At 57.7% G+C, this 22400-nt stretch overlaps 6 protein-coding genes across 6 annotated transcripts; 2 read left to right on the top strand and 4 right to left on the bottom strand.

Annotated features, from left to right (window-relative positions):
• Positions 1 to 166: 166 nt before the first annotated feature.
• BJ171DRAFT_484208 (ubiquinol-cytochrome c reductase iron-sulfur subunit precursor) lies at positions 167 to 2252 on the bottom strand. The gene is made up of 3 exons (XM_053108975.1): positions 2062 to 2252; positions 1165 to 1653; positions 167 to 590 (listed from the first exon to the last, which is right to left on the bottom strand). Exons 1-3 carry the CDS (start codon positions 2195 to 2197, stop codon positions 448 to 450), a joined length of 768 nt encoding a protein of 255 aa, XP_052971602.1. The 5' UTR covers positions 2198 to 2252; the 3' UTR covers positions 167 to 447.
• An 861-nt stretch (positions 2253 to 3113) lies between these two features.
• On the top strand, positions 3114 to 6989 carry BJ171DRAFT_593 (uncharacterized protein). Its single transcript, XM_053114509.1, has 2 exons — positions 3114 to 6748; positions 6897 to 6989. The coding sequence occupies exon 1, from the start codon at positions 3224 to 3226 to the stop codon at positions 6629 to 6631; it is 3408 nt and encodes a 1135-aa protein (XP_052971601.1). The 5' UTR covers positions 3114 to 3223; the 3' UTR covers positions 6632 to 6748; positions 6897 to 6989.
• Positions 6990 to 7152: 163 nt separating this feature from the next.
• BJ171DRAFT_484204 (uncharacterized protein) lies at positions 7153 to 12746 on the bottom strand. Its single transcript, XM_053108974.1, has 17 exons — positions 12531 to 12746; positions 12244 to 12366; positions 11893 to 11955; positions 11645 to 11796; positions 11514 to 11557; positions 11241 to 11416; positions 10941 to 11132; positions 10761 to 10850; positions 10447 to 10611; positions 10277 to 10355; positions 9853 to 10151; positions 9547 to 9650; positions 9274 to 9394; positions 9023 to 9104; positions 8794 to 8850; positions 8577 to 8677; positions 7153 to 8404 (listed from the first exon to the last, which is right to left on the bottom strand). The coding sequence occupies exons 1-17, from the start codon at positions 12633 to 12635 to the stop codon at positions 7334 to 7336; spliced, it is 3024 nt and encodes a 1007-aa protein (XP_052971600.1). The 5' UTR covers positions 12636 to 12746; the 3' UTR covers positions 7153 to 7333.
• A 4-nt stretch (positions 12747 to 12750) lies between these two features.
• On the bottom strand, positions 12751 to 16402 carry BJ171DRAFT_484202 (uncharacterized protein). The gene is made up of 13 exons (XM_053108973.1): positions 16097 to 16402; positions 15836 to 15980; positions 15598 to 15635; positions 15209 to 15448; positions 15070 to 15103; positions 14926 to 14982; positions 14749 to 14836; positions 14582 to 14656; positions 14258 to 14466; positions 14046 to 14179; positions 13872 to 13958; positions 13323 to 13751; positions 12751 to 13132 (listed from the first exon to the last, which is right to left on the bottom strand). The coding sequence occupies exons 1-13, from the start codon at positions 16263 to 16265 to the stop codon at positions 13110 to 13112; spliced, it is 1728 nt and encodes a 575-aa protein (XP_052971599.1). The 5' UTR covers positions 16266 to 16402; the 3' UTR covers positions 12751 to 13109.
• A 136-nt stretch (positions 16403 to 16538) lies between these two features.
• BJ171DRAFT_418357 (uncharacterized protein) lies at positions 16539 to 18123 on the bottom strand (the record flags this gene model as incomplete). The annotated part of the gene is made up of 5 exons (XM_053107342.1): positions 16539 to 17045; positions 17141 to 17284; positions 17409 to 17554; positions 17650 to 17817; positions 17910 to 18123. The coding sequence occupies 5 exons, from the start codon at positions 18121 to 18123 to the stop codon at positions 16539 to 16541; spliced, it is 1179 nt and encodes a 392-aa protein (XP_052971598.1).
• A 160-nt stretch (positions 18124 to 18283) lies between these two features.
• Positions 18284 to 20742, top strand: BJ171DRAFT_470496 (uncharacterized protein; the record flags this gene model as incomplete). The annotated part of the gene is made up of 7 exons (XM_053108573.1): positions 18284 to 18619; positions 18747 to 19100; positions 19214 to 19324; positions 19470 to 19769; positions 19837 to 20157; positions 20249 to 20502; positions 20559 to 20742. The coding sequence occupies 7 exons, from the start codon at positions 18284 to 18286 to the stop codon at positions 20740 to 20742; spliced, it is 1860 nt and encodes a 619-aa protein (XP_052971597.1).
• Between the last annotated feature and the right edge of the window lie 1658 nt (positions 20743 to 22400).

The following is a 22400-nucleotide window of genomic DNA, read 5'->3' as shown; positions in this document are numbered from 1 at the left end:
GGTTGGCACTTGGTAGAGGTCGGCAGCCGATCAGTGAGCTGGCAATGATGTGTTGACGCTCCATACATGTCGCCACACATGTCACCACACTGGGATCGGCAGCATCCACACCCTCAGCATCTCCGGATACTTTGCATGTCCGTGACATCCCCATCGGCACACCAGTATCAAGACAAAATGCATGGAGACGCAACGTCGTCCCTCTATTTCCTTCTCGCGCTTTCCTTGCACGTTTCCTTGCTCCTTTCCTTGGCCCTCTCCGCGCGCCAAAGCTCACTCACTTTCGTACACACATGCTGCTGCCAGGTCAGGCGAGATCCGGAAAATGGAAGAGGAAGGGAAGGGGGGGGGAATGGGGAATGCATTGAAGAGAACGCGATCCCGGTGTGAGTAAACAGCAGAGGCACGGGGGGACGGTAGAAGAGGAGGTGGAGGTCAGCCTTTCATTTAACCAATGAGGATGCTGTTGTTCTCGGTGAAGGTGTACGGAGGGATTTCGAGGTTAAGAGGGGCAGGTCCCTTTCGGATGCGGCCAGAGATATCGTAGTGGGAGCCGTGGCAGGGGCAGAACCAGCCGTTGTAGTCACCAGCTGTGGAGGGGGGGAGGGCAGAGCAATGGGTTGGCACAGGTTAGTGATTTGTGGTGCTGCGACTGTTCAGCTGACTAGTCAAGCGATGGCGGATTCGCTACAGAGCGTCATCTCCGATCGTCGTCGCGCCGGCATCTGTCGTGGACGGCTCAGTGTCTGAGCGAGAAGGGGATGGGCGATGGTTCGTTGATCGTCCAATGACATGAGTCGTGCTGGTCGAGATGTGGATCGAGAGACTCTTCCAGATTGGTCGTGTGCGCTGATCGAGTCAGGATGTGGATCTGCATCGATGGGTCCGGTAGCAGCTCACGTTCGCAAAACAGGAAGGACATCCACAGAGCACTATGTCCAGGGCAAGGTGCACAGGTGGCTCGTGGATTCGTCCGTGTGTCGAGTTGTATCCAGTTGTGTCGATGATGGCGAAGTGGTGCTGGTGGTGTCCAGATGCAGCGGGAGACGCGACGACTCTTGGGACAATGATGGCGGAGCAGGATCCGAGCGAGAGACGTTTTTGGAGCTGATGCCGACGGTCAGGACATCCAACGGTGCGATCCACAGCGACGCACGACATTACCTTCGCCAATGGGGACACAGCCCAAGTGAGTGCAGACACCGAGCATGACCAGCCAGTCCTGCTTGGGAGCACGGTCGAGATCCGACTCCTTGTGACGCAGCTCGGCCAGACTGACCGAGTTGGCCTCCTGGATCTCCTCGGAAGTGCGGTGACGAACAAAGATGGGCTTGCCGCGCCACTTGATGATCAGGTTCTTGCCCTCGGGGATGGCGGCCATGTCGACCTCGACCTTGGCCATGGCCAAGACATCAGCCGAGGCAGCAAAGTGGTAGAGGTAGTCGGTGATGATGTTCTTGGCAGTGGCAGCGCCGACCAGACTCAACGAGCCAACGACAAAGTAGGCAAAGGTGCGGCTGTTGTCCTCGTTGTAGTTCTTGATCTTGTAGTTGGAGTTGTCGGGGGGGATGTAGGTGTTGGCATCGGCATCGACAGTCTGGAAGTAAGACTTGGCGGCGTAGGTGCGCTTCTGGTTGGCAAAGGCAAGGGGGGCTGTGTGGCCGAGGGAGGAGATGATGTTAGGACTCGCGTCGCCATGGTGGACGAGGTGAGGCAAGATGAGGCAAGATGAGGCAAGGTGTGGCGACTCGACTGCCATGCATTCATGAGCACGAGGCGGAATGCACCACAATGAAGCAGGAAGCGGCACTCGATTCAATCGGGGCAATGTAATACAGGGCCAGGGTTGCGATGCAGCAACTGCCGGATGCATTCCATCGGATGCCGGATGCGACGGTGGTCAGGCGGCCGCGGCAGCCGAGAGACGCGCAAAATGGCTTCGAATGGACACAGGACGGAGAGGCAGCAATGGCAAGGGATGAGGGAGAGCAGCAGGAATTCAATGGATCGGAGAGAGCAGCGCATCGCAACCTTGGTAGAGGGATTTGGAGGAGAGCTGACCGTTGGAGGCGACGGCGCCCTTGAAGCCGCTGGCGGAGGCCTTGGCGGCCTTGGGCAGCGAGGCCTGGGCGGCGACGGACTGGGCGACAAAGACAGAGCGGGAGGACGCTTGCTGGAGGACGAGTCGGGAAGCCATCTTGGACACTTTGGCAGGCGAAGCGATGCAGGGAAAGGCCGAGGGCGAGAGCAAAAGAACCTCGAGGCGAAAAAAGCGAAAAACGCAAAACGGCTCCGATTTGCACAGAGAAGAAAAACGACAAAAACCGAGAGCGCAGACGAGAGCGCGGGCGAGACGCGGCCGCTGTGCTGGCGCGCCACTGTTTGTGTAGCCGGCGGGGCGATTGATTTGCGGACGGGGGTGTCGTCTGGGTGTCGTCTGGGGGCTGCATGTCGTTACTTGGGGCTGCTGCATGCCGTTACTTGGAGTTGTCTGTCGTCTGGTGTTGGTGTCGTTACTTGGAGTTGTCTGTTGTCTGGTGTCGGTGTCGTCTGGAGTTGATCTCGCTCTCTCTCTCTCTCTCTCTCTCGCTGTGAGTGAGTGTGTGTGTGAGCAGCAATCCGAATCCTGAACGGCTGGATCCGGCTGGATCCGGCTGCGAAGGGGTCGTGCGCAGGCATTTGGAGTGGGTCACGCTGCTTGCACGTGGAACACGTGGCAGCAGTTCTGTGCAAGGCGGCTGTGCGTGTGTGTGCAGCCGCACTTTCGGTCGACACGTGCGCCCACTGACATGAACAGCCGCAAAGGGAACATGGCCACATGGCCGCGGTCGCACATGTCCGCTTTTGGCTTTGCGACACCTTTTCCTCCCCCGCTTGCTCGACTTGCTTGGCCGCTTGCTCTTGGCTTCAACCTGGTCTTTGGCTTTGACTTGGTCTTGGTCTCGATTTGCTCTTTGGCTTCGACTTGGTCTTTGGTCTCGACTTGGTCTCGACTTGCTTAACTTGGTTGTCTCGATTAACTGCTTAACTTGCTCCGTTGCTTCCCGCTGCGAGCCACCGTCTCCCTGGATAGTCTCCTTCGTCTAATGCCAGACATTCCACATCCATTCGTCCCGCATCGCTCGCTTTCGCTGGTTTGATGCAATCTTGAAACCACCCGCTGCCGATATCGTCTTTCGCCTTGGCCGCCTCTCTTATTCCCCACATAACATCACATCCAACCATGGCCCAGAGCGGGCCCGCAGGATGTCTTGACTTGCGGCCGTCGCCCTCACCGTCCCCAAGTCCCTCCCTCCGACCCACGGATTCCTCCCGTCCGTTCAGTCCTTCGCCCCGTCCGTTCAGTCCTTCGCCCCGTCCATCCACCCCCTCCAAGATTCCCGTCCCCTCTCTTGCTCCCCACCGCAGCGCATGTCCGTCGCACCCCGTTCATCATCCACATCCACATCCACACCCACATCCACATCCACACTCCCATGTGCATCCCGCCCCCTGGAGTGTCATCTGCACGTCCCTCCCGTCCGACGACCCTCGGCCTTCCTCTGTCTACAACTTGGGCCACCGGTCCTCCATCGCCTCGACGACCCCCTCCTCCTGCACCTTTGCCTCCATCACCCCAAGCCCATCCTACTGCAGCTCGCTTCTCGATCCCCGCGAGGACGACCGCTGTCTCTTGCCTGTCGCCCACATGTCTGTCCCTGTCTCCTTCTACGCCTCGCCCCCTCGCTCTCCTGGCCCTTACAACCTTCAGGACCCAGCAATCCGCTCAGCCTCGCCGTCTCCGTCCCTCTCTCCGTCGTCGCCCCTGTCGCTGACCCGGCTGCCGCCCGATTCTGCACTTGCGCATCCCTCGCTGCAGTGTCCCCCTGTCGACCGCAGCCTCTCGACCCAGTCCTCGACCACTTCCATCAGCCAGACCGTCGTCGGCAAGATCCTCTACACCACCACCACCACCGTCAACCAGCGCATTGTGCAGACCATGAAGCCTCCTCGCCCTGCCTCCTTCAGCCCTTCGTCCTTCCAGACGCTTGTCAGCCAGTCCGATGCCGGCATCACTACCGTCAGCCACTCCAACACCCCAATCTCAACCCGCACGCTCACCCGCCCTCCGCCCGAGGGCTCGCCTTCGGATGCCCCCGAGGTCGTCGTCGAGACCACCACCTCTGCCCTCCACGGCGACTATGCCATCGACACCACCATCGTCACCACCACCCCGCTGACATCCTTGGGCACATTTTTGCTCTCTGCGCCCCTAACCAGAAATCTCTCTCGACGCCACACCATCTCTCGCTCATCGGCACCCGGATCCGACGCATCCCGTCCTTCACCGCCCCGCCGCTCGGCATCCCAAGCCCGAAGCCCCTCCTGTCGCCAGCCATCCCTATCGGGACCGCCACCGTCCCGAACCAGTCCCGTTGCCGGCAACTCTGACCCAGCAGCAGCAACAACAGCAACAGCAACAGCAACAACACCAGCCCAAGCAATAGCCCAAGCACCCCAAGCACAGCCAGCGCCACCGATTCAGGAGCATGATCCGCACCAACAAGTCTCGGCATCTCAACCCGGGCAACCGGCACGCCCGCCCAGCCAACTGGCCCGCTCCAGGACCCCGACACCCGTCCCCAACAAGCCTGCTGCCCAGCGTCTCTCGCGAACACCATCCAGAACCCCCCGCACGCCATCGCAGGCCCGCACCCCGTCCAAGCTCGCTCGAACGCCGTCTCGCACCTCGCGCACACCGTCACAGACCTCCCGCACGGCCCCGCGCTCGTCCGTCCACGAGGCCAGTCCCCAGCAGGCGTCCCATGTTCCTCCCCGCGCTCGCGCAGCCATCGAGCGGCCAAAGTCTTCCCTTGCCATGGTGTCGATGGATCGTGCCGCCCCATCCGCTGCCTCTCGGGCCCGCTCTCCGTCCGTCACCAGGGCTTGTGGCTGTCCCAAGCACTTTAAGGGCCCCGAGCCTGCACCTGGACCCACCACCCCCAAGCGCCACTCCATGATCTCGACGTTCTCGCGCGACGCTCAGCGCAACGAGAAGCGGCTTTCCAAAGACTTTGCCAAGCCGTTTGTGGTCTCGGCTTTTGTCAAGCCGGAGCAGCCCGGTTACTTGCGGCCCTCGCCGTCGTCGCCCACAGCCACCCATCGCACCTCGCGACTCTCGCTCGTCGATCCGGCCGAACAGCGCTTCCGCTCACCGGGCTACTTTTATGTCGAGGTTGTCGCCGAGACCTTCACCACTGCCGAGCCCATTTCTCCGTCCGACAGTGCGCCGTCACTCACCAGCTCGCAAATCATCGAGCTTGAAGAGCCGACGGAGCCCTCGACGGAGCCTTCGATGGAGCCCCCGATCCCTGAACTGCCCGAGCCAGACACAGATGCCGAATCGGATGCCGAATCGGATGCCGGATCGGATGCCGAGTCCGCAGTCAAGTCCGGAGCCGAGGAGACTGCATCCCCAAGTATTATGCCGGTTTCCCAGGACAACTCTCCGTCGGCGCCATCAGCGTTGTTGGCGCCCGCGGATCCAGCCTCGAGTACTCTTTTCCCCCGGGCTGCGGTCGATTCTGCCGCCGCGCTCCCAGTCCCTCCTCCGCATTCACCAGAGACACTCGTCAAGTCCGTGGAGCTTGATGCACTCACGGCTGCCTCGTCTGCCTCGCTTCTCGACTCTGCCCTACCCCTGGCCATCACGGTTCTGCCGGTATCTCTGCCAGCGGCACCGCAGTCCTCGACAGACTGCGCCGAGTCTTTCAACTCGGGCTCTGTCTCTCCTTCGACAGCGCCGTCCGACAACACTGTCTCTCGCGACTCTGAATACCCTTGCTCGCTAGTGCCTTCCCAGGCCGATCTGCCATTATCCACGGACTCGCTCTATTTCGCTGGCAGTGATGTTGGTGTTGATGTTGGTGCCAGTTCGAACACCAGTGGCGCTGACGGCATCGTTCGCCTGATCGACCTGGATCGCAGTGCTGACGACGATAATGGCGCCGTCGACCACGGAATCAGCAACAGAGCCAGGGATGATGACGGCCACAACGACAAAGATAACGACATCGACAACAACGACGACGATGTGTCTGACGCTGAAACAGACACCCAAACCGAAGTCACCGTCACTCCCATGTCCCAGTCTCCGTCCATCAACTCCGAGACACTCTCGCCCGCGCTGGAAACCACAGCAAGCTCTCAGTCGCGCCAGCTGCATCCAGAGCGCCATCACCACGGCCTTGCCATGTCGGCGAACGCATGCACGACATCCTTCACTGGCGACGGCACCGTGCGCACCAAGATCACCAGGGTCACTTCTCCGGCCTCTCCGGCCTCCCCAGCGCCCACATCGTCGTCGGCCTCGACCTCTGCGCCATCGGCTCGATCACATCCCCTGACACTGCGCTTCCGCAACGCATCCTCGGCATCGCTGTCGTCCGCAACTTCGTCGTCCACCGGGTCTTCTTTCTCCAAACGCGAGGCTCTCAAAAATATCCAGGCCAATGTCAAGTCGTACTTTGACCGGTCTGTCTCCAACCTCAAGACCTGGCGGCCCTTCGAGAACACCGGCAAGCCATTCAAGGGCAAGTTCAACCTTCGCAAGTCCCGCAATCGCTGGGCGGAACGCGAGGCAGACCAATGAGCGCGTTCCCGCTGTCGCTTGAGGCGGGGTGGTCAGAGGATCTGCCCTGCGACATCTGCGACTTTGGTCAGCCCAGTGTCGGCCCAGTGTTTGCTCAGCATTGGTCTGATGTACCAAGTCAGTGACGGTCTCCCCGATACCCTACCGCTCTTGCTGCTGTTTGCTGACGCAACGGCTGCAGACTCCTGGGAGTCGTTCGCTCGCTTATTTTGTGCACCCGACTCGTGTGCAACGCCTCGATGCTGACTTGTGTGGATCTGCCCAGTTGACCATGTGTCGATGTGTCGATGTGCTGATGTGTTGAAGCGCCGAGCTTTGGATATCATTTTGAATGCAGACACTGATATTTGGCCAATCTTGCTTTGTGGGTGTTTGGGTTTGGTCTGCATCTTTTCGTTTCATCGCTAGTGTTATCTCTGCTCCCTTCCTCCCAGTCGGCTTTGTTTTTGTGCGTTTGCCTTCGATCGGGAATCAAGAATCCTCGCAGTATTTCCATATATTTTGCAATACAGAATCATTATATAGTCCATAAATCAAAGCAGTGCTTTCGTCGACTGAAATGAGTGGATGGCTCCGGGTCCCGATTACCCTCGGCCTCCATTCAAACAAGCATCCGCAAGCATTTTGGTTGCTGCCGAGTCAATAGGGACGACCTCCTCCCTTCTCCCATCCAACCGGCATGCCATCCCCATGTCTAACCCTTCAAAGGAGCTGCTTGTTCTTGAGCAGCGCCTCGAGGGCCTCTTGTGCTTGCTTGTGGTTCTGTCCCGCGGCCTTTTGGTACCAGATCTCAGCGAGGGCCAGGTCGCGCTCGGTTCCGACGCCTTTCTCATAGCACATGCCGACGTTGAACTGGGCTGGGGCCCAGCCGCCTTCCTTTGCAGAGCGTTCGTACAGCTCAAAGGCCTTTCTGCCGTCCTTCTCGATGCCGATGCCCTCCTCGTAGCAGTACCCAAGCATGTTCTGGGCCATGGGGTTCTTGAGGTCGGCGGACCTGCGGTACCACCGCACAGCCTCGAAGACGTCCTTGGGGATCGTCTCGGAGCCATGGAAAAACAGATCGCCCCGACACTTCATCGGGAGCGAGAGCGAGCTCTGCGCGTTGGTGTGGCCCGCCTGTGCCGCCTTCTGGTACCAGTGGATCGAGAGCTCGTCGTCCGCCTTGACGCCGATGCCCTTGTAGTAGCAGAATCCTACATAGTTCTGGCTGTCCAGATCACCGAGCTCGGCGGCGCGCAGATAGTGTTCGAACGCCGTCTGGGCGTTGGCTTCGACCCCGAGCCCGTGGAAGTACAGATCGCCCAGGGACTTTTTGGCGCGGATGTGTCCGCGATGCGAGGCCATCTTGTAGTAGCGGAGGGCTCCGGCATAGTCCTTGGACTGCTGCAGCAAGACGGCCAGCTCGTAGCAGTAGTGCGGATTGACCAGCCCGGTGTTGATCTGGTTCGAAATGGCGGTGCGATAGAAGAGCTGGGCATCCTTGGGATCTTTGGGAACTTGCTTGATGGATGCATCGCGCGGGGGAGCAGTGTCCTGGCTCTCAGCAGCTTCGTTGTTGGCTGCGGTCTCAAGAACCTCCGCTTGAGGACGCGCCGTCGAGTCGCTTTGGGACGGATCATTCTGTTGCTCGGCGCTAGACTTGGGCTTGACGGGCTCGACCGAGTCTGCGACAGCCGTGTCAGCAGCGGCACCATCGTCGAGGGACAGAGCAGCGGGGCTGGGTCGGTCTGTTTGGGCAGCGGCCTCAGCCTCGGCCTGCTGCTGTGCCTTTGCCTGCAAGTGAAAGCACACGTTGTCTGACAGTCAGCAACAGCAGGCCGTGTCTAACCCAATCCGTGTGGTCAAGCTGCTGTTTCGACAGAACAGTTGGAAGCCTGCCATCCCCATTGCAACTGGCAGACTAGAGCATAGTGTGCCAACGGGAGGGAATGTGCGCGTTCGTTACCTGGAGCGAGTCGACCTTCTCTTCTAGCTGGCGGATCTGGAGTTTCAGCTCTTCGATGTACTCGTCCTTCTCCTCCAGCTGTACGCGCAGTCTCTGGAGATCTTTCGGCACAGTCAGAAGGATCCATCGTTCTCGGGTGAGTATCAGGTCGTGAACGCGGGGAGATGGCTCGGAACTCTCAGTTCAGGGTGGCAGCACGCGGTCGACATTGGCTTACCAGCGAGTTGGCTCGAGTCAGTCTCGTCCACCGGGTTGGCGCAGCGCACAACGTGATCTTTTGAGCAGAAGGGCAGAGACAAATGCCAGAAAGACAACCCAGCACATCAGATCGAATCAGGCCAGCAGTGCGCTCAAGAGAAGAAAGCATCTCCAAGAGTGGATTGGAGGCGTAGCCCCTGGTCCCGCAGGGTTGATGATGTTTGCGGCCCACTGCAGTCGCCACATACCCTTCATCGACTGAACCAACTCGACAATGTTGTGGTCGACAAGCAAGCAGGGAATGCCGGTCGATGTTTTCTCGACAGACACCTGTTTCAAGATATCCAGCGTCAGCCACTCGACTCGCACACTCGACTCGCACACCCGACTCGCACACCCGACTCGCACACCCGACTCGCACACCCGACTCGCACACACGAACCGCGATACTTGCAGTCGTTGTTGCTGGCTGCATCTCCCCTCCGTCCATCGCCATTACCAGCAAAGAGTGATCCCGATTCTGAAGCTCTCGGAACGTTGGGAGCTCGCACAGGTTCTGAAGTCGTGACTTGAAGATCTCGATGCCCAGTGTCGTGTGTATGCCATTGTGGATTGATTTCCTGCGGCGTGTTTGACCTTACTTGTGAGCACAGATGAGCACTGCGGGTGGCAACGGCCCATGACCCAGACGACCCACTGGTCCGGCGCACGCATAATACCGCATCGTCGTGGCTGCTTCCACGGATGCAGCAAGGCACACTAGGACACTGACCTGAGCTCAGGCGCTTCGTCTGTGCAGTAGCTCAGACACAGTCCGAGAAAGAATGCGGCCAGGCCCTGGGTCATGGTTTCTCCAGCGGATGCCATATCGGCCAGCTGGATGCCACGGGGATACGATGATAAGTTCGGGGCATCGCGGCGGGTGCATCATGGGAGATAAAAAGGTGTGAGGAGCCGTCATGGCGATCCTTTGGCGAGCGAGGTATAAACAAGCTGGGACACATGGGAGGACAAAGATGGCTGATCGAGCAACCCAAGATGGACCGGTGATGAGCCAATCGCATTGGCAGCGACTTACATGGTCCACGGCAAGGCTGCCAGCCACAAATGGCGCTGGATCTTTGACTTCAATCAGGGCTGTGATCAACAGCACCAGCAGGCTGGACTGGATGCGCGGGTCGGCGCGGTTCTGAAAGTTTCGAATGAGCGCGTTCATCCAGAGCTGGAGAATGGTGGTGTCGCCGTGGGCACTGGTCATCCACTTCTTTGCCTCCCTGTTGTGCTGAATGATGATGGACAGGAAGTTTGCCGCAAACCAGAATCGGGTGGGGTCAACGGGCTCGGCAGCCAACGGAAGATCCACAAGCGCCGCAAGACCTGTGGCACGGCAGACGTCCAGCAAAAGGGTAGAGTCGATAATCGTGGAATCAGTCGCCGTCACAATTATGACGCGATGCAGTGGATCATTGGCCACCGCGGAAAGATGCACCTGGTGCCCCCACCGCTGAAGGCCCTGCCGGAAGGAATCTGGATGAGCTTGACAATCGCCGCCTTCATTTCGTTGTTATGGATGAGGAACGACTGAAAGTAAAGTAGGTTCAGCCGCCACTCAAAAGTGAAGTATATACATACCCAACTCGACCAGACAATGTGTTGCATGCTGAGCACTCACCTCGAAGGCGTAGCATGCAACTATCCGCAAGTTGATCAGAGTATGTGTGCCCGTTGCGTATTCGACCAGCTGGATGAACCCTTTGGACGAGTTTGCTTCGTCAAAGGTCAGGTACTTTTGGTTCGAGGAGCTTCCGCGCATGAGGTCTCCCATGGTACAGAGTGCCTGGTAGTTCAAACAGAGTTCATTACCACCGAGAAATGGCTGCTGCACATCTCCTGATCACAAGTCGGTGGGGTGGCATATTGCACTGGGAACGTCGCTTGTCCTCGAGTGCTGTGGGTACCGAGTAATTGCCGGCCATTGAGTCTCACCGTGATCTTGAGTGGCAGTGGGATGACATCCAAGGGCGCGAGCGCGAGCTCGACCACTTTGATGACGATGGTTCCCTTGCTGAACAGATTCTCCAGGACCAAGATTTGCACGCACGGTTCGGCAGGGCGGTGTCAGCATGGCTGTCCAGTGTGCACAGCGACAATACCAACATAGCATACCTGGTACCGAACATTCGAGTGGCTGTGGGGGTTCAAGAACTCGCGCAGGATCTCCATGACCAGAATGGCATTGGTCACGGCAATTTGTTGGCTCTCGTCGGGCTCGGGGCTGAACGGGGCACTGAACTTGAATAGACTGGAGCTGAAGATTGCCTCGATATTGATGAGAGTCTCCGAGTCCATAAAGTAGTCCTGGGTGGCAGGCAAAGTCGAAATGGATGGGTACTGGAAACCCGCGACATGATCTTTGGGGTATTCCGGCGTTTCTGCTTGGAAGCATCCACATGCGACCTCACCTACCTGGTTTTCGGGGTGTGCTCGCAAGATTTGAAGGGTAAGCTCAAGGAGCAGCTGCGACAGTCTGCTCAGCGGATCGGCCGCCACCTTGGGTACCAGTCTCTCGTAGTTGAGTTCAGCGAGGGCGTCCAGACCAGCCGGATAGTCCTTGGTCACGGAAATCAAGAACTCCAAGATGCCTGTTGAGACAATCGACGAGCATGGATGAACGGGCCTGGGTAAACATGGGCCATCGGAAGCAATCCCACCTACGAACACGCAGGCTGGGCATCGTACCTGCTTTGGTCGCTGTGTCGTCTGTGTCGAGCAGACTCATCAGGCTGTTGGGGACGGCCATGTCAGATCAGTGCCAGGATAAAAGGCCACGACAGCCGGGACTTGTGTCAAGCGAATCAAGTGAGACCTACAGATGGAAAATGGTGGCATCGTGGTCGAGACACAGTCGTAATCTGGCAATGTTGTTGTTTTGCAGCAGCAGGAGCAGCTTCAGCGCACTTGCTCGCAGCGAGGGATTGCTCTCCTCCAGCACCGAAATCAGGGCCTTGACGTTGTCGGGACTCTAACAGCATCACGGAAGGAACGGCATTGAGTCATTGCCGTATACAGCGTCCAGCAGTGTTCCAGAGATCCAGATCGACACATGAATCCCTCTCACCTCCAGAACCAGATTGGTAAAGGTCAGCCCAAGGTCCTCGGCTTGGTCATTTGTTTTGACGATCTGCAGACGACCGGTGCCAGATAGCGGTGTTGGGGATGATACAGCGACGGTAATGCAGCAGCCGTGGCGGTGATGGCGATACATCCAAAAACATGTGTTTGAATGAGTCCGAATCGAGCAGCCAAGTCAAGCAGCCAAGTCAAGCAGCCAAGTCGAGCAGCCAAGTCGAGCAGCCAAGTCGAGCAGCCAAGTCGAGCAGCCAAGTCGAGCAGCCAAGTCGACGATGCTTGGTCGAAGGAAACAGGATTATCCCAGGACAGCAGCGGATGGTGCGATTGCACAACGCACCTTGATCTGGTCGAGGACGCAGAGTCTCGACAGGGCCGCGATCAGGTCCACAAGCAGTTCCGGGTCTGAGCGGTCGCTTTGCAGAAGATGGATGAGCAGCGGCAGGGCATTCAGCCCAATGTCCTGCAGAAGCACCAGAGCGTCAGCCATCAGCATCGTTGCGGCTCAGGGCAAAGACGCCATCACAGGAGGGAGAGCTCCCTGGCGGCGACATCCGACGGCAAGCCGTTAGCCGCCCTGGAAGCCATGTGGAAGGTTGATCCCTCGGCGGATCGCCATGGACATACGTATTTGAAGTCGTTTGGATAAGTGTGGATGCTCAGGAGCTGTTCGAGTCGAGGGTCGACCTGGGACGCCTTTGGGGCAGCTCCGAACCACGAAAATACACTCATGCTTGGCCTGCTGTTCTCGGGGCTCAGGGCGCCGGTGGTTTCGGCCTTGGTCTGGAAGCGAGAGGACGCAGGAGGCGAGGGGAGCCGGCCAGAAACCAGATCTGGATGGAGAGAAAGCGCTGTGCGTGGATCTATTGGAAGGGCAAGGCGGATTGCTGGCGCGCGCCACGAATGACATGGAGGGGCAGCGATCGACGAGAACAGGCCGGATCCGGGATGTCATCGAACTCGTCCATGCGGCCCAAGAGCATTATTCTTGCAATCTCAAGCAGCGGATCCATACGCTCCATCGGCGAGAGCCACACAAACGCAAGTGGTATTGGCTGGGACTGATGTCGCGCAATGTGTCTTGGAAGGCTGTCAACCACACGCAGGAGATGATATACACTCGATGGAAGGCGATCATGTTGGATGCTGCCGCCCCTTCACCAATACAAGCCAAGCCCATGAATGCATGCATATATGCGGGGTCTGCTATCGGAATCGTGTCTGGACGCCTATATGTCGAATCGGCCAAGAGGTTAGATATCCAGTCGTGCGAGGCTGTGTTTGGGAAGTGGGTCCTATTGGCCAAAGATGCGCAACCACACCATCGGAGAAGGCGTTTGTGGAAACCATATCTGCATCCGCATCAGGAATCGTACGGATCTTGGCCGCGCGACCGCCAGGGTCGTCGTGAGTACTCACAGACATGGTTCAGCTTCCGAGCATGGTCCTGGTTGTGTCGGGGCGTCCGGCAGTTGCGTCCGTACCAGCAGTCGGGCCTGTTTCGCACCTCATTGGGCAGATCGTCTTGGTTGAGGTCGGCTCGGTAGAGATAGCACAGCTCCGACATGATGTGGGTGGCGCAGGAGTGGCAGGCATGGGTATCTGGCGCAACGTTGTTTTGCGGCAGCGGGTTGTTTCCGGGTGGGCGGTTGGCAATGGCGGTGCCGCCGCCTTGGGCACCAAGGGCATTGGCATGGACCTTGTACTGATCCGCCTCGATCCTTTGCAGACACGTTCTCCAAATGTCGGTCGGAGAAAGGTTGTGGTCTTCCAGATACTGCACGAAAATGTTCTTCTCGTAGGTGTTGTGGTTGAATGCGGCGTCCGGGATGGCATCGAATGTGTGATCTGGAATACGTTGCCGTTGTCGTCAGCGGAGCGATGGCTGACGATGATTGTGCGCCAGAACGAGAGTGCATCACAGAGGGGGCATCACAGAAAGTGCATTGCAGTGAGCGATCGACTCACCGCGGAGCGGGCGGAAGCTGTTGGGTTGCGCGACCCGACATGCGTTGTCGTAGTAAGCCGCACAAAAGTATCGGATGCAGTACGGACCTGTGCCCGAGGTGTGGAGGCGCAGCGAGCGAGACAGAGGTAAGTCAAACGGGCGGGTTTCCGAGCAAGCAGACGGCACATACATACATCTCTGATTGATGCCGGGCTCACGCCAGCGGTTTGGCATCAGGTTCTGGCAGGTGGTGCAGTTGATGTGGTTCATATGGGCAGGATTGCACCGGAAGCCATCTGGGGCTGCGTTCGGCGGGCAGTGACGGCACCTGATCGAACGGAACGTTGGTCAGCTGTGCTGGAGAAGTAAACTCGGCTGCCACTGCTGCACACGGAGTCGATGGTACCTGTTGAAGTATACCGGTTGAAAGAGCGGCGGGGCCATTGCTGGCACGGGAGGCAACACTCCGCCAAACACATATCCACCGTCTCCATCGTCGTCATCGTCGTCGCTGCCTTGATCGTCATCATCATCGTCGTCGTCGTTGTATGAGCCATCACTTCCAGCATCGCTGTCGCGATCGTTGTTGTTTCTGTTGCCCTCGAACCTGAGAGGCTGGGGCGTTTGGTTTATGGTCATCGACCGAACGACAATACAAACCAACATCAATACAGCGATGGTGAGAGCGACTGTGGTGCAACAATGTCGCTGGCAGGAGTGTGCACCCCACCTGGTCGGTCTTGATTTTGTTTTTTTGCTCGAGCTCCTGGCGGTCGTCCTGGTCGCGGGCTTGGTCTGGGTGGAGCTGGGCGATGGAGGTCGGTCAGTGGCGCTTTGCTTGCTGGAGACGATTCACTCAAGCGCAACACAGTCCTGGCAGCGGCTGTAGCTGCTCACCTTCAAATACGCCTCAATCAAGTTATTGATGGTGTGGTTGGTTGAGGCGAGCTTGACTGGCTGGCGGCAGTCGGGGCAGGTCTGTCGACTGCAAGAGCATATCCGAAGCTTAATGTCAGTCTCACTGCTCGCTCACTTGGGCGCGGCCAAGGAGACTCTGCAAACGAAGGGACTTACATATCCAGCCATTCGCTCAGGCAGCCTCCGCAAAAGCTGTGCATGCATGGAGACAGACTGAAGGAGCGACCATGTTAGCCAGGCGAACAGAGTGACGTGCTGCATAGAAACTCGATGCTTGGTAGTATCGCGATGAGTCGGTACCTGGCAGCTTGATGCATGATCTCCTGACATATACCTACGGTTTGCCACAGTTGGGACAGGTTAGTATGCAGCATACAGCACACAGAGTCATTTCAGATGCAGCGATGAGCAGAGTTGGTATCGCCGCTCGGACACCCACCGCACGTCAGTGTATCGAGGAGCTGCGAATGGTCGATCTTGATGTTTTTGGAGGAGGACGCCGCTTGGTCGGGCTCATCTGCGGGTCGCTTGAGGCACGCAGAGTCTTGAGCTTTGGGGCTCGGGATCGGCTCGTCGTCAAGATCCTCAACAAGCACCGTGCCGGTTATCTCCAGTTTGGGTCTGGCTTGTGCGGTGAGAGTAAAGACAGGCAGCTCGGCGAGCGGCTTGGACTGAGCGTCTGGCCGAGTGGTTGGAGATGTCGGGATGCGGGTCAATATGCAGATCGACTCTCACACGGCCATGGTCGTTTGCACCAAGCTTCGATCCCGAGAAGGGCTGCTGCGTGCGCACAACCCTCAGTTGGATGCCTGTCTGCATAGCGCCTACCTTTTGCCAAAGACACAGTGTCGCCCGCCTTGAGCTCGCTGGATGGAAGGTTGGCAATCCGGGATGTCGGCGAGAGGACGCCGATTAGAATCCGCCACATGTTCGGCCTCGATCCGACCATAACTCTTCGATAGGCGAGAGTTGGTCGTTGGATCGACTCCACAGAAACAGCCATTGCTCGTCGTCCGAACTCGGTATGGAGTCAGCAAAGGAAGCAGCTATCGGATCGGCATCTTACCACGACTTGCCTTTGCCCAGCTTGACTCCATTCACGAATGTGCCGTTTGAAGACGAGTCGGTGATCGTGACAGGGCCGCTGTCCGATGCAGCGATCCGGCAGTGGATGGAGCTGACCCTTTGGTTGCGGATCTGGGTTGAGCACTCTGCAGCACAGCGGCAACGTGCGATTATGTGTGCAGTCGAGGGTGGCGGCAACCAAGAGCGTCAGAGAAGTGGTTCGAGATACGACGCAGGAGTCTGCAGGCTCGGCGATGAGTACCTGCGCTGCGGCCGATGGTGTATTCTCCCTGCGACAGCAGGATGGTCGGAAAGGCCGAGTTGTTGCTGGTCAGCGAGAAGAGGACAGTGGAAGTGCCCTTATCAGGGACGTCGTGGTTGTCGGCCTCGTCGATGATGAGCGTTGCGCTTATAATGTCCGGTGTGGCCATGTCGCTGGTACCAAAGCAGTCGGGGGCAGCGGCAGCACAGGAGCAGAGGCAATCGATCCAGCAGCGGGATGTGATGGAACGGATGCGATGGGAGTGAGAGCCGGCGAGGGCGGGATCGACGCGGCCAGATGCAAAGCACTCCCAAGCAGGCGACCAGACCCAAGACGACCGAAGCAATATGCTCTGGCCGCTGAGGGAGGGACAGACCCAAGGACAAGACTGGTGTATTCAGGGACAAATTGATGGCAACTCACGCCGAAAGAACACCGCCGGCTACTTGGGTGTCTTCTTTTTGTAGCTCTTGCGGAATGCCTTGGCAAAGGCCGAGCCGCCAGCGACCACAAAGAACGTCGGCACACCATCGACCACCCGAAAGTCGGGGTGGCTCAGCACCTCGATCAGTTTCATATCCCTGCCGATCTTGAGCAGGCGAGGGTGCGCTTCCTTGGGGTTTCGCTTGATCTCCTCCTCGGTCATGCGTGTCTCAAAGTACATCTCGAGGGTGTCCGGGTTGTACTCTCGCTTGGCATCCCACTGCGGCGGCTCGGCAAACATCTCGGCGAGGTGGGCGGCGAAGGTGTCGTCCTCGTAGAACTGGGTGATCAGGTCCGAGTCGTGATACTCGGGATAGAGGAACAGAACAGGCCAGACCAGCTGGTCGGAGCCGGCATCAAACCGGACCCGGTGCTCATCGGCAAGGGGGTGCGGGGCGGTTTTGGTGACTTCTTCGGTATCCGGGTCGATCTTGGGTGCATTGGTGATCAGTCGGATGCCCCGGAGCTGCCGGTCAATAAGAACAGCCGAGATCGTTAGCAAAGACGCAGGATGGGTCGCGATAGTGCAATCTTGCCTGCTGCTCGCAATCCAAGCCGTACTTCGATGGCGGCCTTGATGCGCTCCTCCTGCTGCTTCTTCAGTGCCTCTCGCTCGCGCTGCCTTCGCTGCTTCTCGTCCCTCTCGGCCATTTTCTTGACGACCTTGCCCTTCTCGGCGACCAGGGCCTTGTTCTGCGGATCGTGCTATCGACGGATGACGATGGGTCAGTTCGCACCGCTGTTGGTGCTGCTCAGCATACATGACGGATGTGACAGATCGCAGTCCCATCCGAGAAGCAAATGCAAAACTCGATTGCGACACTCGTACCAGCAGGCCGCGCTCGCAGCAGTCCAGGGCCTCCTCATACTTGTCCAAAGCAAGACAGGCCTTGGCCGAGCGGTAGTATGCCTTGACGTTTGCGGGGTTGAACTTGAGCGCACTGGCACAGTCGTTGAGGGTCCGGCGGTAGTTTCCTGCGAGATTCAGTCCGCGCAACGATGAGTACCGGCAGCACCAGACTCAAAATACACCAGGCAATGAGACATCAGGCAAAAGGCAAGGTGCTCACCAAGCTCCAGGTTGACTGCCGCGCGATTCGAGAACAGCACCGAGTTCAGAGCATCGTCGTTGGCCTTGGCATCGATTCCCTGGGTGTAGAAGCCAATGGCATCCTTGTACCGTTTTGGCCCGTCCTTGAAGGCCTCGTTGCCTTGGTTCTTGAAGTTCTCGGCGATTTCTGTGAGCGGGAAGGCACGGCAGTCAGATCCATGCCACACATGCCTCAAGCCACCGGACACCCGCATCGAGCAATACCCAACGGCTCCATACCCTCCTGTGTTCCGTCGTAGATGAGCGACTGCAGCGCCATCAGCGTCTCGTTTTGCTCTGCATCCTCCGGCAGAGAGTTCATGAACAGCGGGGTCGAGTTGAACTGCTCCCACAGCTCCTTGGAGTCTTTTTGCTGAGGTCCAATGCCATCGGACGGGCCGGGCTGGGAAGCCTTGGCTCTCTCCACAGCCATGGCCTCGAGCTGCTTGAGCATCTCTGAGCTCTCGTCGATGGGCGGGGCTTGCGACATGCTGGCGATCTTGCCGGCCGATATCTTGGATGCCGATGGTGGCGAGGAGAGCGTTCTGGCTGATCGTCCGGATCTGGTTCATGCCAGAAAAAAGTTCTGTGTCGCAGGCGCTAACACGGATGCCATGGCTCACGTGATCCGTTGGCGCGCTCTGTTCCTGGCGCGTCGTTCCCACCGAGCTCCTTCGCCTGGCCGACCCTCGCCTCTGCCTGGCGATACGCTCGAGTCAGCCGAGCAGAGCGACAGCATCGATCGCCGGCGAGCAGCGCAGAACAGAGATACGAATACTTGCACCAGTCAACAAAGTCCAGGAACACCCCGGCGCGACAGCACCACGACATCAATGCGCGAAATGCACGCTCCGACTTCCACTTCCGATCTGTGCTGGTTCGCATCGCTTCTCGATCGCGAAGTGCCGTTCCAGCACGAAGACGTGGCCGATGGCTTTGCGTTAGTGCAGGTGTGGTGGATTGCGCACTGTTTCGGCAATTTCTGTTGCTTCTGGCTCGGCCGCGCGTGGCTCGCCGACTGAGCCATCAAGGAGAGTATCGAATCATTTGGCTGACAGATTCGCTGTCGGTTGTCAGCTCTTGTCCATGATAGCACCGTCACATGTCGACTTGTCGTGGTACGCCACTGACGAAGCGCTGCAAATGGTCGACTTGACCCCGTACAACTACCGGAACCTGCAGCAGGGACTGCAAAGCTGCAGCTTTCTCTTCACCGAGCAGCAACAGCACATCCTGGCCCGGCTTGTGTCAGGGACGGACAGCCTGCCGTCTGCCGAGGCTGCCTTGCAGATACTCTCGGTGCTGCGGTCGGTCTATGAGCAAGAGCATCGAGCGCCATCAGCAAGACTGCGCTCGGCTGCTCCAACCTCGCCCGAAGGAGTTCTCCCGGCCGACGACCAAACGGAGGCAGTGGCCTACGAGCCTTCTGAGGTGAGTATCATCTGAATACACGGGACACGGGCATTGAGAGCATTGCTGGAACTTTAGCTAGGGCCACAGTAGGCGCGTACCACTGATCAAACTGATCTAAACTGATGATGTAGAGCACTTTCAAGCCATATCTGCGATGGATGCTCCTGTTTCTGACATCGCATGCCAGCGCGGTCCAACTCGAACAGCTCAGAATCGCTGAATGTCTCGCCCAAATTGATTGTGTGGGTATCCGTGGTGCACCCCCACAGAGATGCTGTGATATGCCGAGACACCAGATCATCGAGCATCTCGATTTGCGGGAAATCCTCTTTGCTGTCCATCGTCCAATAGCTCGCGACATGATGCTTATCGATGATCGTCCACTAGAACGTGCGAGAAATCGCTCCCGGCCCACTCATTGATCTGCTCTGCAGTGGCCGATTGTATCAACTGCTCTCGGACTATATCTTTCCTCAAGGGCTCCCGACGCCCTCTCGTTCCGGCACGGATACGTCGCGCTCCATGGAGGCTGTCGACATGCTGATGGAGCGCGGCTTCCTCTCCTTCAAGAAGAATGTCCGTGACTCGATCAAAGAAATGATCATGGACAAGTCGCCCTTCTATGAGGTTTGTGATATGACCCACGTTGGGCTTGGCAGAGACGCTATCGTGCAGTTCGGGGTTGAGGTTCGTGAGTCTGACCAGGCATCAAAGTACTGATTGGGACCGATTCGGATTTCTCACATATCTCCAGACGATACACCAAAAGATCATTGACGCGTTCATGTCAGCCGACGCTCAGGCCAGGATAGATGTTGCGCAGATTGTCAGCCATGTCCAGTCGCCGATTCATTTCCAGACCGGGCCGCTCAAGTTTTCTCCATTCGATCTCGAGGATGGACTGCTGTTGTGGTTCAACCATGTGCAAGCCGAGGCGAGAAGCCGGACGGATGGCGCCCCTCCTGCATACCGTGCGGCTGTGCTATCGTGCGATGAGAGCGACGATCTGTACCATGCCTTCAACCACTGGAAGTCCTGGTTGATGTTTTGTGGATTTTATTGCGGCCCATCATCGGTAACGGCTGATCAAGAGCATCCGCCATGTCACTGCTTGCTTGGCGATGCGGCGCGAGAATCCGTCCCTGACATCTGACACACTGACACAGATCCACAAGCACATTATGAACTTGGACGAATGCGGAGCAGACTCAGAGCAAGCGTTTGATTGCATCTATAGTATGCTCGAGTCCGAAGGCTTTCCAACCCCTGCATTCCGAGCCTCTGAGGCAGCCATGTTCTTTGGCGACGACAGCATCTCAGCATCATCTCTTGCCTCCTGCAAGGCCTTGTTACTGGCGTTTCTCTGCGAGCTATTGGCGTTTGTGTCGCAACCCGCCTGCAAAATATCAGAGGACGAAAGGTCCCAAAGGCAAGTCTCCACATGCTATGATATAATATGACTTGAACCGGCCACAGGTGCTCTGCTTCACATATTCATAATCTCATCGAATTGCAGTGGAGTGTCAGAATCAAGAGAGAGACCGCAAGCTCAAGATCCAACCGCTCAGAACAAAGTTTGCAACAATATCAGCTTTGGCTCCTCACTCTCGGGGTCGCAGATCGGCATCTCATCAAACCAGGCTCTGACAGGGTCGCGTGAGACACAGACACGATCGGATGATTTGTATCCACACGACTGCTCTGCTACAGACTCGAATGGTCGGCCAGGGATGGATCAAGGCAGCATAATACGCCATACCAACACACAGCAAGACGGAGCTGCTTCGGCCGTTCCGATTGAAGGCTTACAGCTCGATGCGGGTGCTATCGCACTGATGAGACACGACGCCGAGGGCGTCGTCCGAAACAACAAACCGCTCGATACTCGGTGCAGTCGCGCAGAGCTAGAGCTCGACAGCTTTCCAAACGCAACAGGGACCACGATTTCATCTACCAGTCTCTTGGATATTGCACCAGCAGAGTCTTGGGTTGGTTCTTCTCGGGCCCTTCCGGAGCAAGTTCAAAGCGATTCGGTCGATTCTGGTGCCAAATGTCTGCAACTTGAAAATGATGCCCCAGATGAGATACTTGCACAGTGCTCAACACAACACCCAACAGAGCCTGAGACCTCGGTAGAATCGATAGCGTCTCAGACTCGCGAAAGGGGTCGTGGACGGAGCGGAGGGCGAAGAGCAGCGCATTCCCAAACGACACAGAAGCCCAACAAGCTGCAGCCAAAAGCAAGGATTCTACCTGCAGTGACTCCTGACATCGATACAGAAAGCTACGAGGAAGTATCGGCATGCGGTAGGGCCGACGTGGATGAGATGCCGAGCAAGGAGCAACATCATCTGTGCATCACTCCAGGAGAGTCTGAGCTGCCGATGTATGGAGCCTCGGCATCAACCCCTAAGCTCCGACAGAGAACCGATACCTCGCACAGGATGGTACCCTCAACAATCGCAGTCCGTGATGGACCAGGTGTCTCGCTCAGTTTGCCATCGGTCCTGCAGGTAAATGCTGCACCCATATCTATCAAGAGGCCTGTCGCACCCAAGAAACCTGCCGACACTCTCTCGATCAGGCTTCCACCGCTTCGATCAAGCCCAGTACCGTTGGTGGCGCATATCGAACAGCGAAACCACGCTGCCGCTCCAGCATCTGAGCCAAGTGATCCAGGCAGAAAAATATATCGACGACCCAGGAACTCATCTCACGCGATGGCGGCCGACGGATCAAAGAGCAAACTCAGCCAGCAGCACCATGAGCTCAGAAGTACCTCGAATGCAAGTGGAGGACACGTCACTGTCGGCCGCACGGAGCAGTCTCTGCCAGCGGCTACCTCACGCAGCAAGGACAAGAAAAAGGCGGACAAGTGGGAAACAGGCACAGTTGATCGCGCCGTTATAGCCGCAATCGAATATTCGGCCTCGGCCCCAACAAACATCACTGCCGGGCTGGGCTTGTCGCTGGAGGATTCGTACGCGATCCGTCCGTGGACCGAGGGTGCGAGCATGATTGATCTCATCCAACGGCATGAATACGAGCTTCAAGACGACTCGTCAGACGATGGAGACCGGAACGAGTTTTGCACGGCAGATGATGTTGACCACAATCGGTCCCAGAGCCAAGAGTCAATAAGCCTATCGACATGTGTCCATGACCGAGAGCTCATGTCAGCCTCTGTGTTCGTGCCCCTGAGTCAAGACGATATCGAGGAGCAGGTGCAGGGGCTGGAGAGTGACGGTATAGTCGAGGAAGTACTTGAAAGCGAGGACTCTGAGACAGAGTCAAACAATGACACCCCACCAGGCCGCA

Source organism: Polychytrium aggregatum (assembly GCF_025602895.1).
Source record: "Polychytrium aggregatum strain JEL109 chromosome Unknown BJ171scaffold_1, whole genome shotgun sequence".
Lineage (NCBI taxonomy): Eukaryota > Fungi > Chytridiomycota > Chytridiomycetes > Polychytriales > Polychytrium > Polychytrium aggregatum.
Note: the sequence above shows the minus strand (reverse complement) of the source record. Positions and strands in the feature narration are given on the sequence as shown.